This window comes from Aptenodytes patagonicus, chromosome 18, assembly GCF_965638725.1.
Source record: "Aptenodytes patagonicus chromosome 18, bAptPat1.pri.cur, whole genome shotgun sequence".
NCBI lineage: Eukaryota > Metazoa > Chordata > Aves > Sphenisciformes > Spheniscidae > Aptenodytes > Aptenodytes patagonicus.
Window position 1 is genome coordinate 12,977,646 of NC_134966.1, and position 17,990 is coordinate 12,995,635.

At 50.8% G+C, this 17,990-nt stretch overlaps 1 protein-coding gene and 1 long non-coding RNA gene across 5 annotated transcripts in view; both read left to right on the forward strand.

The window, feature by feature from the left end:
- Nucleotides 1-12,689, forward strand: part of MVB12B (multivesicular body subunit 12B) — a 65,515-nt gene extending 52,826 nt beyond the window's left edge. For 3 of the 4 annotated variants that reach the window (XM_076355643.1, XM_076355640.1, XM_076355641.1), the window contains 3 exons: nt 6,082-6,137; nt 7,966-8,025; nt 12,504-12,689. In XM_076355643.1, the coding sequence (XP_076211758.1) occupies nt 6,082-6,137; nt 7,966-8,025; nt 12,504-12,590 (203 nt within the window). In that variant the 3' untranslated portion in view covers nt 12,591-12,689. Of the gene's footprint in view, nt 1-826; nt 850-6,081; nt 6,138-7,965; nt 8,026-12,503 lie in introns of those variants that run through there. The other variant, XM_076355642.1, reaches the window with a different exon arrangement.
- A 130-nt stretch (nt 12,690-12,819) lies between these two features.
- On the forward strand, nt 12,820-17,380 carry LOC143168799 (uncharacterized). Its single transcript, XR_012996781.1, has 2 exons — nt 12,820-13,821; nt 14,095-17,380. It is a non-coding gene; the product is annotated as an uncharacterized LOC143168799 (long non-coding RNA).
- The last annotated feature ends 610 nt before the right edge of the window (nt 17,381-17,990 follow it).

Below are 17,990 nucleotides of genomic sequence, written 5' to 3' on the forward strand. Positions count from 1 at the left end.
CACCGCTTCTGATGGCAAGAGCTGTCTCTTGCCCTCCTCGGCCTGGGGGACAGGACTGCATGTGGGCTGCGCTTTCTTGCTTACGTGGAAATGGTGTTTGAAGGGCCCTCCCGTGAGCTGGGGTGCCCTCCCGCCCGCACGAGGCTGAGCTGTGTGCTGCGGGGGGCAGCAGGCTCTTCTGGTGGGCGCCCTTGGTGTCCATGCAGGACAGGGGCTCATGTGTCCCTCCAGTCTAACCGTGGCTTCCCTTGGCGGGTGCATGCAGCCGCCCGGTCTGAGCGTTGCTGTTGCCCATGCTTTCTGCCAGCCCCCTGGTTCTTACCCGCTTCCAAGTTCTTCTGGTGTCATTTAGCTGAAAATTAGGCTTTCTCTAAACAGGTGAGCTTTGCTGGTTTTATGGTATTGCTGTAGGCTGGTTTATGAGATATTCATCTTGCTTAAACATAAACACTCTGCTAGCGTTTCAGGTCTGGGGAAAATCTGAAGACTTTTGCAGTGTTACAGAAAGCTCTTTCTAAAATCTAAGATCATTTAAATTTTAAAGGTAGCAATAGTACGTTCAGTGTTAGGGTTTTTTTGTTGGTTTGGATTAGCAATGCTTAGCTTTCAAAGTCATGTAGGAAAATGTTTTGCAAGGGATTTATTTATTTAAATATTTTTAATATCAGCAGTTGAAAATTCCAGTGTAAAAGGCTATGCAAAAATAGCAGTAAAGAAATCCAAAGCTATAAAAGCTTATGGTGAGAATTTAAATGCAGAAACAGCTGTTATTTCCTTGGGAGTTGAGGTATATAAACTCTTCCATGTCTGTGTATCCCCACAATAGTGGTGTGAAGAATTAGCGCTCACTGCAGTGTGCAAACTGAACCCGCCAAGCACTGAGGCAGCTATTCATCTATACCCAGGAGCTAAATATGACAATGTTAGCATTTTTCATTTCCCTGACGTTACCATTAATAAAGCAATGATCCAAAAGAAGCTTTGCTGAGTCTGTTCTTTATGCTTCCATCACTCACGACTAGATAATTTCACACAGGATCGTTTTTAAATTAAATGACGATAAAAGCGCTCTGCTGTCCTGTGTTCACTAGTTCATAGAAGTCTATCAAGTCATTAATGTGTCATGACAAACTGCTAGTTGGATACAAGAGTAATTAATTATTTGCATAAATAACAGGTTGAACTTCGTGCTTTGAACCGCAATGACATATGCGTCACATCATGGACATCTTAGAACCTCTTGCAGAGAGTTCATGGGAGGGGTGAAAGCTGAGCCGGCATGTGTGCAATCGCATCCTCAGGCGCTTCAGACGGTCAGGAGCTTGGCTTGAGTTTTGATGCTTTTTGTGTTCCTAAGTTCTTCATTAATGGCTGTTTCAAGAAAGCATCTGATCATTGGAGATTCAATGAACAATTATACAGATTTTCATAATCACCATTAATCACCACATATTTTTCAAGATAATTACAGCAATTATTATTTAGATTCCTCTTTTATGTGCGCATTGTAGAAAAGAACAAGTGCTTATTACGCTGGGTAGTGTAGAGAACTATGGTCTGAAGTTCTTTGTGATCCAGAAACTCATTATGTTAGCTGATGCTGCCTGTGAAAGTTCATCAGCATGTTTAAATTAGGGTAGCATTGGCAGGTCTGATTATTTAAATCTGGTAGCTTTGCTAAAAATATAGTTATTCAAGAAAGATGAATTACTAATTTGACAACTGAGGTTTAGTTGGAGTCTACAGCACAGAAGGCAGCATCTATCGTGTGCTTAGAGGAGGGTGACAGTACATTTTCAGATTAAAGAGAGAATTTCTAAGCGAGCTAACAAGTTGTATTTATAGAGCGCAGTTTTGTGGCCTGCCCTTTAAAGGCTGAGAGTAAGTCTTAGTAAATTATAACGAAGAAGTAGCCACCAGTTAAAAGTTGGTCATGGTTTTCAGTGGTCCTGCACCGACTAAGGGGGTGGCCCCAGTGCTCTTTTGGGTGCCCCGCTCACCAGAGAGGTCCGGCCTCCTCCCAGCTGCCATTGGGGATTCACGGGGACGCTGTCCTTCGGGGTTTGGTTTTAGGAGCACGGTTCTGGCCGCTGGCTCCTTTCAACTCTTTTATCTAATTGCAGTGACTGAGCTAATTGGATGTAACCCCCAGGGAGGAGCTGCTCCTGGGAGACAGCAAACAGCCATTGAAATAATTTTCTTTCTGAAATCCCTTTTTATTTTGTTCCGTTTTGAGGGAGAAAAGCGCAGGCACCTCCCTAATCTGTTGCAGATGCTGTGGGTGTAGTTGCACAGGGAGAACCTGCTGCCTCCTGGATTCAGCCCCTCGGTGCCGGGCCGTAGTGCCGCAGGCATCCTCCTGGTAGGTGAGGCTCTGTGGGCAAGTGGCGATTCCACGTGCAGGGCCAGGAGCTGTGACCACCCGAGGGCTGCGGCTGCCTTGGGAGGTGCCAGCAGAGGTGGTGTTCCTGCTGGCCCTGCCACTGGCCCCGCTCGGAGCAGTGCAGGGCAAGAGCAGCTTTGCCTACCTGTGCAAGGAAGCTTTAAGTGAAACGTGCAAGGTGCAAACGTTTTATAGGTCTTTAAAAATATTTTAAAGTTACAATCTTTTGAAGATGTTAAAACCTACGTGGGTCAATATGTGAGCTTACTCATGTGGTGGTGTGAGTAATGCTACTGGTGGTAATGCTCTAAAAATGGGACCTTGCCCACCTTTTTTGTTCTGAATCGGTAAATGCTGCCTTTGGAAAGAGGGCTGTACTTTATCATTCACCAGCACCAATTCCTTTTATCCCTGTGTGTTACCGTCTGCTGGTCTCGAATGTGGCGCAAATCGACATCGAGGAGCATTGAATAGCTCTTGGCCAGACTTAAACAAGAACTGCAGCTCCAGGCCAAAGCCTGGCTGGTAAGTCTTGACGCTGCACATGAAAATGGTAACATGGGGCAGAATCTCAGCACAGTGCTCTGCTCATCAGAGACTGCCAGGAATGCTTCAAAAGCAATAGGAAAAAGAAAAAAAGGAAAAAAGGGAGGAATCAGAGGCTGATGATGATGTTTATTTACAGCACAACATCAGAACAAGGGACATGGAATTAAAAGCCTCCTACAGTTCTGGTTTCATTTAATTTTATTATGAAATTAACTGGCTGCTGTAAACGGCAGTTGCATACTGTCTCATGGTGCACGGCGGGAGCGATGGCGCCTGTGCCCAGACCCCGGTGCTGGACACCCCAGCAGACTGTGGTGCAGCGATGGCAGCTCTTTCCTGTCTGTTGCTGGAGGTGCTCGGCCCTGGAGATCACTTCCTGCAGTTACCTCCTTCCGTCTTCTGCAAGTCTCGGTGAGCTGGAGTGTGGTGGGGGAGTGCTTTTAAAGGGCTCAACCCACACGAGCTCCAAGCGTGAGGCTGCACATGTGCAGCCACATCACAGCAGCATTGCTGCTCGTGCCGCACTCCACCCAGGAAACGGAGAGGTGGGCCCTGTGCAGGGAGAGGGCGTCTGCCGCAGCTGGGCACGGGCTGCTGAACCAGCGGTGACGGAGCTGGCGAGGGGCTGTGTGGCAGGCAGGGGCGCGTGGTGCCGAACCTCCCCAGTAAATCACTGCAAACATGCATTGCTGCAGCTGGGGTTTTGTTCAAAGCAGCTTGGTGCACAGGACCCCCGTGGAGCACACTCTACACATCGCATGACAAAGCCTTGTCCACAAGATACAAAAGCTAACATTCACGTGAGATGGTTTGATGTTGTGGTGGAACAAATTGTCACTGTGTTTGTTAATCTTCTTGGATTTGGATTTACACTCCTAAAAGGAAGCTGGGTTGCCTCACCCTTGAAATCCTTGTGAATGTGAAAAAAACCTTCTTAGGCAGCAGTAGCTTTGAATCTCTCTCTTCCTGCGGCCAGTGCTGCGGGACGGCAAGCAGCACCTCTGACGGCGAGGTGGGGGACGTGAGGGTGTCCTTCCTCTGAAGCGTTTGCTTTGTACAAGGCCATCGTTCAGCCTGGAAGCAGAGGCGAGGGATGAGCAGCAGCTCCCCACACGTCTCAGGGGGGTCCCCACCATCTGCCTGCAGCCCCTTACGTGCCCAAACAGCTCCTGCCTGCAGGCTGGCGCCGCAGGCTCCCGCAGCCGAGCCGTGGGGCGAAGGCTGCCGCCCTCCCAGCACTAGGGGAGGCTGGGGGAGGCGGGCGGCTGTGGCAGCCTGGTGCTTTATTTCCGTAAAGTTTCCTGAATTGGTGGGTATGTAAATCCTCGTGACTCCTAGTGCTTGGCTGTGAAAAGAGCCACTGAATGAGTGTGTTGTTTTCCGATTTCTCCCTTTAATGTATTTTACCAGCAGCCTAGTGACGGGCCTGACACGCCAGCTCCTGTGTACGCTCCTGTGCTTTGGGAGTGCAGCATTAATAACACACTTCCATGCATCATGCCATTTTTAAGCATGATCGTTATGATAAAGGGCATATACTTAATTACAGGCCTGCTTAATTACAGCTCTGTTGAAGCTCGTTTGTTTAGGAGAGTGCTAATTGCGCTGCTGAGCCTTTGGCACACCCTCCTTTCATCTGCTGCTTTGCTCTGCAGTTTTGAGCTCCGGGAGGGCTGGAGTGCGCGAGGACCGAAGGACGGATGGAGGCAGTCTGGCGGGAGCTGCCGGGGGAACGTGCACGCTCATCGCGGCTTATTCTTTAAATTACTTTACAAAAGCCAGCGTGTGACTGATCAAAGCAGGTTTCTGTCGGGATAACAAATGCAGATGGTCTTTCACGTTCAAAACTTCCTGGATTTGGTGATGCTGCTTTTCATCTGTTTCCTTTTGTTTCATGTAGCACTGTGGCTGCCACATAGCACCTTTGATAATGAAATTACTCCAGTGGAGAGGTTTTTTTTAAGTCAAAAATACACAAAGCAAATGTAAAATGCTAAGTATTCTTAAATAACCCTTGTTAAATCACTAACATGGTAACTCACTGGTGCTGATGGAAGTTACAAACAGCAAGCAGAGAAATGCCGGGTTCGTGGGTGCAGATGCTTTGTGAAAGAAAACCCTATTTGAGGATTACCTGAAGGCATTTCAGGGCTTAAATTTGGTCTAGTTTGAAGCTTTTATTTCTTTCAGAGCTGAAATTTAAAGACTTAAAATGTTAAAGGTGCAACTGAAATAAAGCAGGTGTATTTGGGGCTGCACTCTGCCTTAGAAATGTGCCGTTTTCAGTCTTGTGGGGAAATTGCTGTGTTGCATGTTTTGAAAGTAAGTGTCTGCCTTGTACTGACACGTCTTGTGGGAGGCTTTCTGTGAAGTTTCCGAGGTGGTGATAGCAAGACAGAAACACTGAACATCATTGCACATTGCACTATCTAAGAAGAATACACAAGACAATATAAAGGCAAACAATCCTCTTAGTATCATTAAGGTTGTGCTACAGAGAGAGCTTGGCCCAGTGTCATGGGGTGTCATGTCCTTGTGTCTGTCCTCATACTCCACTGGTTTCCATCCTCCAGATGTGGTTTGCAAGTGTCTGAGCTCCGTTGCTCACTGTTAAGTTTGCAGTGGCAGCAGCCAGGCCAGGGAGGGTGCTTGGCCGCAGGTGTTTGTTTTCATTCTGCCCAGGTAGTAGTACTTACTGCTTTGGGGAGGTACAAGTCACCTGAACCAGGCATGTTCCTTATCCTCTTGCTCGGACACCACCGAGTTCGCTCAGATGGTTCTGTGTGGTAGTGGTAAACAGATGTCTGTCCTCTTAAACTGTTTGTATTGGTTTTCAGTTTCAAATACTGTCCTGTTTTGGCAGCTGAACCAAATTGTGGAAGACTCAAAATTGAGACCATGAAATTGTATATGGATAGAGCAGGGAGGGTTCATTGAATTCCTGATTTGGTAGGGACTAACCCAGCTGTGTCTCGAACAGAGAGAAACCACTGGCAGGTTAGAGGGAGGAAAAGGCTGGCAATAACTTCTACGAGCTATCAGTTATGTGTCAATGCCATGAATACTTGATCTGTCACTGGGAATGTGTGAAGTTGCATGTCAGAAGTCAGCTGGAAATGTGACATGTCTGCTCATTTTGTCCCTTTCAGCAATGGATGGAGTGCCTTTTATGATTTCAGAGAAGTTTGCCTGCGCTCCTGAAGGGGTGAGTTGCCTTCGTTGTTCTCCCAGTGTCTGAAACTGATCTTTTTGTGAAGAGCAATCACAAAGCATCAACACAAATTACCTGCTTCCAGGAGCTTTTCTTTTGTGGGGCGTAATACATACCCAGTGCTTGAGATGATCCAGGGTTGCACTTCACAATACTTTCCCATAGGGTGGGAATGGCTTTTGCCAGATAACTTCTAAAACTGAATTCTCTAGGGAGGTGAAGGTTTATCACCATCAGAAATAGGAATAGGAATAGTGCTGGAAGCATTTCAAACTTCTTAGCATAGGTTGTAAAGAAAGCTACAAATGTACAGCTCTCCTAGATTTAACCTGCTGTGGAGATGGAATAGTGCAGTCAGCTTTACAACTTTGCTTTTGCACCCCAGAAGTTCAAGGCAATGGTGACGGCATGGTGCTCCCTGGCGCTGGCAGCTGCCGCAGCTCGGCAGGCTGCCACAAGGCTCCTGAGGCTTCTCTGCTCCTGTGCGGGCAGAGCCGGGCAGCGGCGTGTGGGCGAGGATCTTCCAGATCTTCCAGAGCTACTCAGTCTTGGTGGGTGCTGGTGGTTTTGCAGGTGGAGCACGAGCGGCTGTAGCTGACCGGGGGTAGCAGGGCTGCCACGGCTGCGCTGGCCAAAATCCAGTTTGGTGGGGAGGCTGCGCCCTCCTGTTTACCAGTTCCAGCCTGGAAAGTTTGCGGAGGCGGCTGTGTCTTAATGACACCGCAGCTGGACCTCGGCTGGGTTCCAGGGAGCAGGAGCAGGGATGGAAAAATGATTTTAGGATTCCCGTTGCCCTCTGTCATGGGAGATTATCTGAGCCAAAGTGTCTCAAGCACAGCAGCAAACCAGACTGGGTTATTTTCACATACGGCAGGTTTCTAAGCGAGTTCACTCCTCAAGCGGAGTCCTGCTCGGTGTGCCTGTGCTGCACGGCTCCTGCCTGGCAGCGGGGCGAGCTCGGCACTGCGTCCTGCCTGCTCGGTGCTGAGCACTGCAGTGCCTGCGGAGGGTGCCACCAACAGCCTGGGCAGGGCAGGTTTGCTCAGCCGAAACGGAAACCCCAGTACCAATTCAGAATGACTTTTGAGCATCGCTGGCCCAGCACTAACTTAAGTTGGTGATCCAGAGCTCAAAGGCTCAGCATCCCATTAGCAGTTCCCTAATCCATCCAATCCTAAAATAATATCTCTTTAAAAATCAGTTTACGAGAAGCTGTTATGGCAAACACTGAGCCATCAGCTGTATCTGATTTTTCACGTTGTGCTCCCGCTTTGTGCTTTCTTCTTCCTGCTGACACAACCTGCATGTGCAACTGGACGCAGTTTTTCACAACCATTGCTTTCTGAAAGGGTTGTTTATGGGCTGTTATTCCCAGAAAGCTGGAGTCCCTGCTGCGAGGACAAATGCAGAGAGATTAGGTCATGCTAATCTTCCCCTCGGATCCTTTAGACACCATTGCCACCATATGGTCAGTTTGGTCGGGGCTTCCCACAGCCGGTGCTGCTCACACCTATGTGCTGCAGCCATATGAAATCCATAGGGTGTTAACAAAGTGCGTTCCAGTAACAGCCGTCTTGTGGCAGGGAGGTGGCTAAAGATCTACCTGTGCAAAGCAACACTGAGATGAGCGTCAGCTGTCCCTGCTTAGGGAGAAAGGCGTTAGAGCTGTTATCCCTAACCCGCCTACTGCTTCTTCACTCTTGTGGTGGTCTGAGAAACAGGATTATGCATGTGTTTACAGATGGTGCCTCTAAATCTGGTGATAGAGTATTTGCTGACTTCAAACAAAACAAAACCAATTTTTTTTTTCCCCCCTTGCTAGATGCAGCCAGTTGATCTCTTGGGCATCACAATCAAAACCCTTGCAGAAATCGAAAAGGAGGTAGGTACCCAGCCAGGCACTAAGCAAAAGTGTCACGAGAGCTATGTTCACTTTGTTGTAAGATCCCTTCCCTTACGGAAAAGGCCTCTCTTGTCGTTCCGAAGTCACTGCTGCTGGATAAAGTCAATGTGGAGTCAAACAGTAAGCTCAGAATTAGGGATGTCATCTGTGATCTGTGCTGGGTGAAGATGCTTTAGCTGTTGAATCTAATGGCAAAGTCTGCTGCCCTCTGTTTAATTCCAGATGTCTGTCTTATTTAACCTTTCTTTCTCATTTATTAACAAAACACGTTACAAGCAGGACGCTGTTTGTGTTAGGTTGCCTCTTGCATCTCGGGGAAGCAAATGAACTTGATTAAGCAATGTCAGGTGAACTACTTCATCATTTTTGAGTTTGATGGTGCTGGTAACTTGTTACCAGGAAAAACAGGCTGTGCTTTCAGTGCGTGTGAGTCTTCCAGGAGCTCAGGGAGGAGACAGCCATCAAACTGAGGATGGTCTCGTGTTCCCGAGGGAGGATTTTGGCACATGCATGGTGCTGAGGAGCCACCTGCTCTGCAAAGGCTGCTTCTCAGCTGAAGTTTCAGACCAGGAGGAAAATTGTCTCAGCAGCACATGCTTCTTTGGGCACCGTCGGTCACAAACATCTTCTCTTGTGCCAACCATCTGGGTTAAAGGCAAAGAGTAAGAAGATGGCATAGCAAAACTTCCAGACTCCTCATGGCTTCTCTACTTTCTGATTCCAGTTGTGAGTCCAGTTTCCTAAATCCATCCTCTTCTCCTGCCTGGAAGTTTTGTCTGAGTGCGAAGAGAAGGTGGTCAGTTGCCAGGGCTTTCCAGGCACCTGGTGGGCCAGGGAGGCAGCGACAGCAGCTCTGAAGATGCTGCCCAACGGGGGCGATCGCTGGCAGAAGCACCCGCTGCCTCGGGCGCTGCAGTCCCGCTGCATGACACGCGTGCCATGTTTCTGTTTGGGACTGCCTGCGTCTGTCATGAGGGCACCGTGCACTGGGAGCCAGGGATGCTCAGGGCTGGTGGCCCCTACATATGCCTACCTCCTTTCCCCAGCGCTTGCCAGGAGCTGGCCATGGGGCAGTGGGTCCCCTTTGCCGGAGGGAAAGCAAAGTGGCGTTGGATTTGCTTCTGCAGCCCTCTGCGTGTCACCTGGTGCGGGGAGAGATCTCGGCAGCTCAGGGCACTGCCTGGATGGGTGGGCTGTGCAGCCCTCCCCCATGCCACTCGCAGGCCTGTGGAGTGCGGGGTCACCGGCACCGGAGTCATTTGTGCGGCCTTGGGAGGAGAGGTTGATACCTGCTGGCTCTCCCCACACCCTCCTGTTCCGTTACAGGCTGTGTGCGTTTCAGAGTAATGAAAAGTATAATTATGCAGCCCATATTCCTTGATGGAGCATCTTGTCTGCACATAGATAGCTATGCATATAAATATTGTGAATTTCTGCATGGCTTTATTTCCCTTGCAAGCAATAGCACCATTACAGCAAATCTTCTGGATTTCCAAAGCAGCGAGAACATTTTCCCTGGAGCTAGATGCCTTGCAAAAAATATTCCCAAAGAATTCCAAGAGTTATTATTCTCTGTCGCCACATTTGCAGATGTATGCACCCATCCTCCAAGCTGCGAGGCAAGCAGAATGAAAGGACTCCACCCTTTCAGGAAAGCTGATGAAAATAGGCGCAAATCCTGTACTGCACACTCAGGCTGCACCTGAAGTCAGCATCTCATTGCACCGGGACTGCACAGCTGTGCCCTGAGGAGCGTATGAAGAAGTGGTGTATGAAGAGGCAGTGAAGCCCAGCGGGTGAAGGCAGGTTTAAGCTGAGGGCACCGTTCGCTCACGGCTGTTTCGGTGGACATAGGGCGCAGAGGAGCAGAGCCCTGGCAGCGCCATGGCTGGCTTTCGCTGTGGGGCTGCAGGGGGTTTGTCCTCGCTGGTCCTGCCTGAGCTGAGTAGGGGAACGTCACTGAGCGGGCATCTCGGCAGGCGAGGCAGCCTCTGTATGGTGCAGAGCAGTGCAGGCAGCAGCGAAAGCATCGGGACTGTTCATGGCTCCGGCGGCGGCGGCAGCAGCGGGTGCTGCTGGGCCACGTGGCTGTCAGCAGCGCGGTCAGCCGTCGGGCTGCCATGGGCCTCCTGCACTCGCGGGGCGCTGGCAGAGTGCACCCTATCTTTGTTTTAGCTTGTTGTTGAGCGAAAAATACAGAGAGTCTAATTAGTAAAGTGAGCGTCTAATATTAATCATTCCTTTTAAACTGACAAGGAAGGCAGTTCATTTAACCACTTAATTGCTACAAGTTTTCATGGGCTGCTCTTTGCAAATATATTTAATGAAGAAGTTGTAAATCTAAAAGAGCTTAAAATTTTAATTTTATACAGAAATATTTTTCCTTGTTCTCATGTTTGTAGTCAATTCTCCAGAGTGCAGTCACATGAAATGTTCTTTAAATGAACATATTTGCTAACTGGCATGATTTCAGTTTTTAAAACATTGGTTCCAGCAATTAGGCATTTTTTTCAGTTCCCAAATGACTAGAGAAATTCGTCTTGATTATAATTGCTCTTAGCCACGCATATCTAATTTGTGTCTTTTTAAGTGTTAATTAGTAAACAGTTTGAGCTGACATCTTTATGTGTTTGTGTGTTGAAAAATGAGGCTTATTGCTTATTTAGCTTGGGGCTGGTACTGCTAGCTGTGACATCATGACATTGAGGTAAAATTAATGAAGACATGTTTGCCAATTAAAAGGCAGTCTTGAGAAAGATGACTCCTTGAGACGTCCCCTTGCACGGTTCACCCGAGACGCGAAGTGTGCGCTGCACGGGGCTTTTTAGCGTCGTTTGGACCAGCTGGAAGTTCTGCCGGCGTTTCCCGGAGCCCGGCCCGGTTCCCGCCGCGGCGAAGCCCCGGCCGGGCCGCTGGGAGCGGGGGGGACGCGCCGCGGTCCCCGCGCGCCCTCTGCCGGCCCCGCGCCTCCCTGCAGGCCCCGCTCCGCCCGCTCCGGGCTCGGCCCCCTCGCCCCGGGGCCCCCTCGCCCCGGGGCCCCCTCGCCTCGGGGCCCCCTCTCAGGCCGGGGACGGGTGCTCTGCGGGACGGAGGGGCTGGGATCGGCTCAGCGGGTGCCGGCTCACGTCCCACCACGGCTGCTGGCTCCGTCTTTCCGGGAGGAGCTGGTCCTCCGGCAGCTGGGTGTCTCGGTGGTGACAGCTGCGGGAGCGTTGGTGGCCTCGCTGGCACGGCTGCTGGGCATGTCGAACCGGGACGGAGAGGAGGTTTCGGCATTGGAGCAGAGAAGGCCAAGCCCACGTCCGCTGGGAGCCGGCTGGAAGAGCAGGTCCAGCTTGTCTCTCCACAAGAAGCATGCACAAGAAGCATGCAGCCCTCGCACAGCTCCGAGGGGTCTTAGCACCGTGGTCAAGCCCGCGGCAGCCCTGGCACAGCCAGCCCATCCGGCACCGTGACACTGTTCCCGTGCACGTGGCCGGGGTCAGGTGCCAGCAAAGTCGATGAAGTTCCCGCCTCGCTGGCAGCATGTCCTGTGCCCGAGGCTGGCTGGCGAGGAGTGGTGACAAACAGGCCTGGCCCAAGAGAACAGGGGAACGTCTTGGTGACATCCCAGGAGCCACAAATGGGACACTGGGAGACGTGGGGGAGGACGGTCCATATCCGGAGCTGTTACAGTGGGTGTGCCGGGGCTGTGGGCCGCTCCTGCCCGAGCAGCCCCAGCGCATCGCTCTGCTTTGGCCGCACCACCCGCGATGGGAGAGCCACTGCGGCCCTGGCCTCTCCTGGGGGTGCCATGGCACGGCAAGGGGCCACAGCAGTGTCCAGGGTGGCCTGGGGCTGTCCAGGTGCGGCCCACAGCGTGCCACGAGATGGCACTGCTACGGTGCACTCCACGTGCACTGCGGTGCCCAGGCCCGCACTGCTGCGTCCAGCCAGTGGCAGGGATGTCCCTCAGCTGCAGGGATGTCCCTCGGGCTGCAGCATTGTCTAGCTAGCTGCAGTGCCATCTGTGGAGTGCAGGGACATGTATATAGGAATTTTCACCCACCTTGCCAAACCAAAAATGTTAATTATGATGGTACCAACTTGTGTAAATGAGGCCTGCAAAGGGGAATCTTTCTGACTACCTGCTTTATGCGCAGGATGAGTGTGGTCACATTTGTGTTAACTCTGGGTTTTAGGGGAGGGGGGTGAATCCTACCCGGGACGGTTACCGACGTGGGGTCAGGTGGTGCCGGCAGGCTCGTCCAGCGTGGCCCTGCCTGGGGCTGGGAGATGAGATCACAGCTCAGGGTGCTGCCAGGCCCAATTCTTACTTCATGCTTCTGTTTGTTGTATCGTCCCGCCCGAGGCGCGGGCCGGGGAGTGTAGCTGTGTGGCTGTGTGGCCGTGCACCCTGGCCCGGGCTGCCGTCAGGCAGTGCCCCACAGTTCCCTCTGTCTTGCTTTGCCCCGCAGTACGACTACAGCTTCCGGACGGAGCAGAGCGCGGCGGCCCGCCTGCCACCCAGCCCCACCAGGTGCCCACCGGTCCCGCAGTCCTGAGAGGGGCCACCGGCGCTGGAGCAGGCGTGTGCGTGCATACTACTGAGTGGGACGCAGGATGCGGCGCCGGGGCCATCCCGGCAGACCTCCGCTCATCCGGCCATCGCCGCCCGCCCTGCACTGCACCACCTCCTCCTGCACACGCCGCTCCACGTGTTGGGACTGTGCAACCCTTCGGCAGCTGCCCCCACCCTCCCTCGCTGCTGCGGACGCCTCTCCACGTGAGTACATGACTGGGAGCCTGACAGCAGCCCCTCGGTTGTCCCCACTTCGTAACCCCTGCTGCAGGACAGTCACAAAAACCAGAGCTGTAATAACCTGCTGCGAACAGAAAGCTGTGAGCTCATGGACCATCAAGAAATGCTCAGCAGCGAGCCCTAAAAGTAAGGAAGAGTAAAAGATACGGCTGGTTAATCCGCAAGACCCCGGGCATCCTGCCCGAGCTGACGTGGAACTGATATGCTCTCAATGCCTTGTGGCAGGAGGCCCCTGCAGCACTGGGTCCAGCGGGCAGCACTGAGCCACGGCGGATGCCCCATCTGCCTCCGCCGAGGTCCGGGCACACGGCAGCTCTGGCGCGGCTGGGATCAGCCCCAGACTGTGATCACTTGTTTTTGCTGTAGGCTGGTGGAGCCGGGGTCACTTGCTCAGACCTGCCTTGGGCTCTCTCCCCAGGGACTGGCAAGGCGGAGGGGCACAGAGAGCACAAGCTGTACTGCAGTTCCCGAGGTGAAGCACCTCCACTTTGCACAGGGTGTCTGTGTGACCGTCAGGACCTAGAGCGACAAAGGTCCTGTATTTCTTTCTGGGCTCGATGCTGGCAGTGGCCCAGGCCAATCACGGCTGTGCCCCGCTGACCCCTGGCCAAGCTGCCTGCAGAGCTGGGGCCCTGCTGACAACGTGGATGCTGTCACCTGCCCATCACTTTGGAAAGTTTTCTAATATTTGCCCCGCTAGCTGCTAAAACAAAAGAGATGTGCCTGTTCCCTTGTGCACTCACGGGGAAGCACTGAACTCTGACGTAGTGCAGGATGAGAGTGGGATGCATTAAACCCTGACCTCAGCCTTCTTGTGATCACTGACCTTAGCTCGCTCCCGAGTCAAATGCATGTCTTGGAGAAGTCTGTTGCTGTAATAAGTTATTTAGAAGTGCCCATCTGACTCCGTGCTGCTTTTTCAAGTCTCTGCTGTAGAACAAAGCTACATCATGGCAGCAAAATGCAATTTTTAAGTAAGTGTTAAAACGTACAACTTTTTATATTGTAAAATACTGATTACCTAACCCTACTGAAATGCAATTGCCATAGTAACAAATAACAGTATTGTCGCTCTCAGTCTGGGTCATACGTATGCCCTGACCTGCTTTGCACTGCTTTTGATTGATCTTGCATTTTCTAGTTGGACAGAATGGTGACTAACAGTAGGTTTTGTACTGTCAGCTTGTATTTTTTATTTGTACATATGTAAAATATTTCTTGTCCAAAGATTCATTTCTGGTTTTAAGGCACCATACCGTATTGCTGGGATGATGAGCACAAAATACCGTAACATTCGGGACAGAGTGATACCAAGTCTTTGCTTCAATGTCTTCCAATCAGGTAAATCGTTTTCTAAAACTGCCTCTGTAAAGCAAGGCTGTGCAATTGGAAAGCGGAGGCCAATTTGGTTGTAGGTGTGTCATATTTGGGCAAAAGAATTAAAGCTATGCCATTTGCACCAGCTCTGGAGGTTTGGGTGACCCCCTGGAAGTGCTCGTTCACTTGGAGGTTGCAGCACCATTTTTAGTTCTTATTTATCCTGCAGGAAAGCAAAGCCAGACCTCACTGCCAAGCTTCACAAAGGCTAGATTGATGATGCCGACATCGACAAATGAACATACCATGGCAGCCTGGTCATTCGGCTCAGGTTCACTTGAAGTTCAAATCCACTCCATGCTGTAGTACTATGCCCATCTCATCCATCTTTTGTCTTTCTATTTTTCTGCCTGTAATTCGTTCTGTGGTTTTCTGTGGCATCCGTTTATAGCTTCTCCTGTGGCTTAGTGGACACTGCAGGTAGGTAGAGGCTGTACACAGCGGTGCGTTCCTCATAGCTTTGGGATGAAGGAGCTGCAGAGAGCTGACGTTCCCTGTTACTGGTGGTGGAGGAGTGAGGGCTGCAGGCTGGTGCAGGGCAGAGCTCCAGGGGCAGTTCCTGCCGCCAGGAGATGGGGAGATGGCTGCCAGGAGCTCCTCCTCGTCAATCCACATCTTCCTGTGCCGAGGGCAGGGCTGACTGCGCAGCAGCTGAAGTGCTCATTTGAGGAGCGGGTTCGGATAGCTGCCGAGCCCCGCATTCAGTGAGGCACTCCCTGGGTATGTCTCAGAAAAATGGGCGCGTAGCTTCGAGTCCCTTCCTGTGAGATTTAGCTTAGAGAGCATCAGTAGATAAAATTGGTGCTTTAATATTTATAGCAACAGTTATGTTTGCTCAGCCTTCTTAGAGATAGTGAGCTCAGCTTTCTCTTCAGTAACCTACAAGAAACACTGGATGGCTCAACACGCTGACAGGACATGCAGCTGGGACAAGCCTCTAAGAAATCTTCAGGATATATTTGTATAGTTGGTTCTCACTCTTCCCTCTCTTACACTTGGCTAGCAAAGCTGCTTCAGGGGTGCATCTGCAAAGAAACTTGAGAGATTAGTTTGATCTTCGCAGTGTGTTTCTGCACTGTGGCACTGCAAGGATACCCTGTACTGAAAGCACAAATAGTGCAAATGCAGTTCTTGTGGTACAAATGCAATAGAGGTGTTTTGAGCAAAGAGCTACAGCTGCTGAGAGCCAGCTGAGCTCTCAGACCTGCTAACCAAAGGCTGGAAAACTGGGCATTTCCAAAGGGGAGAGGGCTCAGAGCCAGTGCTTGGAAGCACAGCGAGACACACGGTGCAGGGTGGTTGACTGTATGTGTCGTCCACCAATTATAGGAAGCTTTTTTATTGCATCTCTGAATTCCCAAGATCTTGGGCATCAGGTCAGCATTTCCACAGGCAGGTTTTATTTGCTGTTCCATAACTTTTGTGCTCACAGCAACTCATTGCAAGGCTGGTCCTTGCATCCTTGCAGCAAGTCCTCCCTGTTGGCATGTGCCGTAGCCAGTACCAGCATCTCCCTGCATCTTACTCCCTCCCTGTCCAAAAGGCGACTGTGGTAGCATTGGCCCAGGCAATAAATGTTCAGGGAGCCTGATGTTGATGTTGTCTGGCTGTGGAGAAGCCTTCTGGAGCATAAGAGGAGGGGATGAGTCAATGGAAAGCAACAGAATTGGATTTGCAGAGCTTTACCAGATGTGCTTGGCTACCTTGCCTCTATTTCTAGAACAAGACTAGCCTCTAGGTAGCTTAATCTTGTGGCTGATGGAGAAACTAGTTTGCCAAATTATCGTATGTCTGCAACAGAGACAGAAAAGCAGCAGTGAGGGGTTTGCTTACTGTAAAATACACCTTCTGATGTGAATTAATAGTGACACGCTGCCTCCTGGATTTCTCACGGCAAAGAGCAGGTAGCGTGCCAAGATGACTCGTGGGCCATCCAAGCCAGGCTGTGCTGTCTAATGTATTAACAATGGAAAGGCAAGAAATTAGTCCAGAAAGTAATGTAGAGCGTGAACTTTGTGATAAAATTCAAGTGTGGACAGTTGTAGCAGGTGTCTTCCCTGTGGGAGCATCTCGTAGCTGTAGTTACATAGGAATAAACTTCGTCAAACTTTTTTCCTTTGACTCACTGAGTTTGCCCGTGGTGTTTGTAGGAGAGGGTCCCCCATGAGCCTCTTGTATAGTAAGAGGTTGTTGGTAGTCTGTAGCTTTGGGTTTGTTTGGTTTCACACCTGCCCCTGCCCCCACCGGTTTCCTGAGCTCTTCAGACTGAACCCACACACCGCAGAGCCTGGAGAAAATCCCGATGTGGGCATGACACGTGCCAGGTGGACGCTGGTGGCGAGGGCACGCGTCCGCAGGTCTGGGCACCTCTTCTTCAGTGGGGCCCTAAAAATCTCTTAGGGGAGGGAAAACGGGATGCGGCACCTTTGGAGCTGGCCGGTCCCACGCTGGCCTTCATCTCCCCGCTGGCCTCGGGCGACACGGGGTCTGTCTCCCCAGGTCTTCCCTCCAGCCGCTCTCCCAAAGCAGCCCCAGGAGCAGCCAGCGACTGCTGCTCCCTGGCCGGGGTGGCAGCGGGCACGTCCCATGGGTGCTGGCAGAGCAGCTCACCAGCGAGCCGTTCTCACTCCTCCTGAAGGGCATGCGTGTCTCGCTGCATTCAAATAATTACCTCAGCCTTCGAGCCTTGACAAACAGACGGGAATCTTTCCCAGCAGCGGGGCAGCCGAGCAGTGTCAGTGTTAGTTATCCTGAGCCATAAAACTCTGACAGCGTTGCAGTGGGGAGGGTGCTTCTCTGCTCATGAAGAAGCTCAGTAAGGTGCTGCTCAATTTATTCAACACAGGGAAACCAAACAGTTTGGATATTCTGGTCGTTTATTGTGAAATTGTTTCCTAACAGCAACAGTTTTAAATGTCATCATGCAAATGGAAGAGAGAAACCTTTTATGCAGTTGCAAAGTGTTTTCCTAAGATGCTATGCATTTTGTTGGGTTATTGAAAGTGAATTTACTGTGCATTAATCTTATGAATGTTACTATGTTTTATATTTATTTTAGATGACCCTCCTGTATTTTACAAAGGGAAGTTTCATTGTGTGATAACTTAGTCTGTATTCTTAATATAATTTGTTAAATAAAACTTGTTTTAATCAGTTTATTCTCTGTGCTTTGTGTTTTAAATTGGGAGTTTAAGAAGCTTAAAACACCGCAGCTCTGACTTGCAAGAGTGGAAAGGGGCATCCCTTGGGACCAGCCGCTCTTTTCCCTCTGCATCATCGTTGCATTGACTTCTTCAGATCCCAAACCTGGATGTTTTGAAAGTAGTTAAAAACATCACGAGGAATGAAACATGAGTCAGTGCTTATTCTGAACTGAGCTGCCATGTAGCAGTTGTAGCTGTGGCACCTGGAACCGCTCCTGTTTCTTGATGTGATTACAGGTTTGCTTGGTACAGGTAATGCTTCTTTCAGTGGGCTTGGACTCCAGCAGGCATTGGGCTTTGTGCCCTGATGGACGTTCGTTAAGGAATGAGAATGGTGCGGGGTCAGCCTTGCACACCGCGAGGGTACAAAGCTGGGTTTGTCGCCCGCTGGATGTTTCCAGTGGTGTCCTGCGGAGATGAGTGTTCCCCCCTTCCCATCTCCTATCCACTTTTGGAAGAAAATATCAAATCATCACGCATGTCAGTCCTTGGACTAGAGAGTCTCAGTAAAGAACAGGGATTGCAGGCTTTCATCTGAGAGACTCACTTACAAGGTGCTTTTT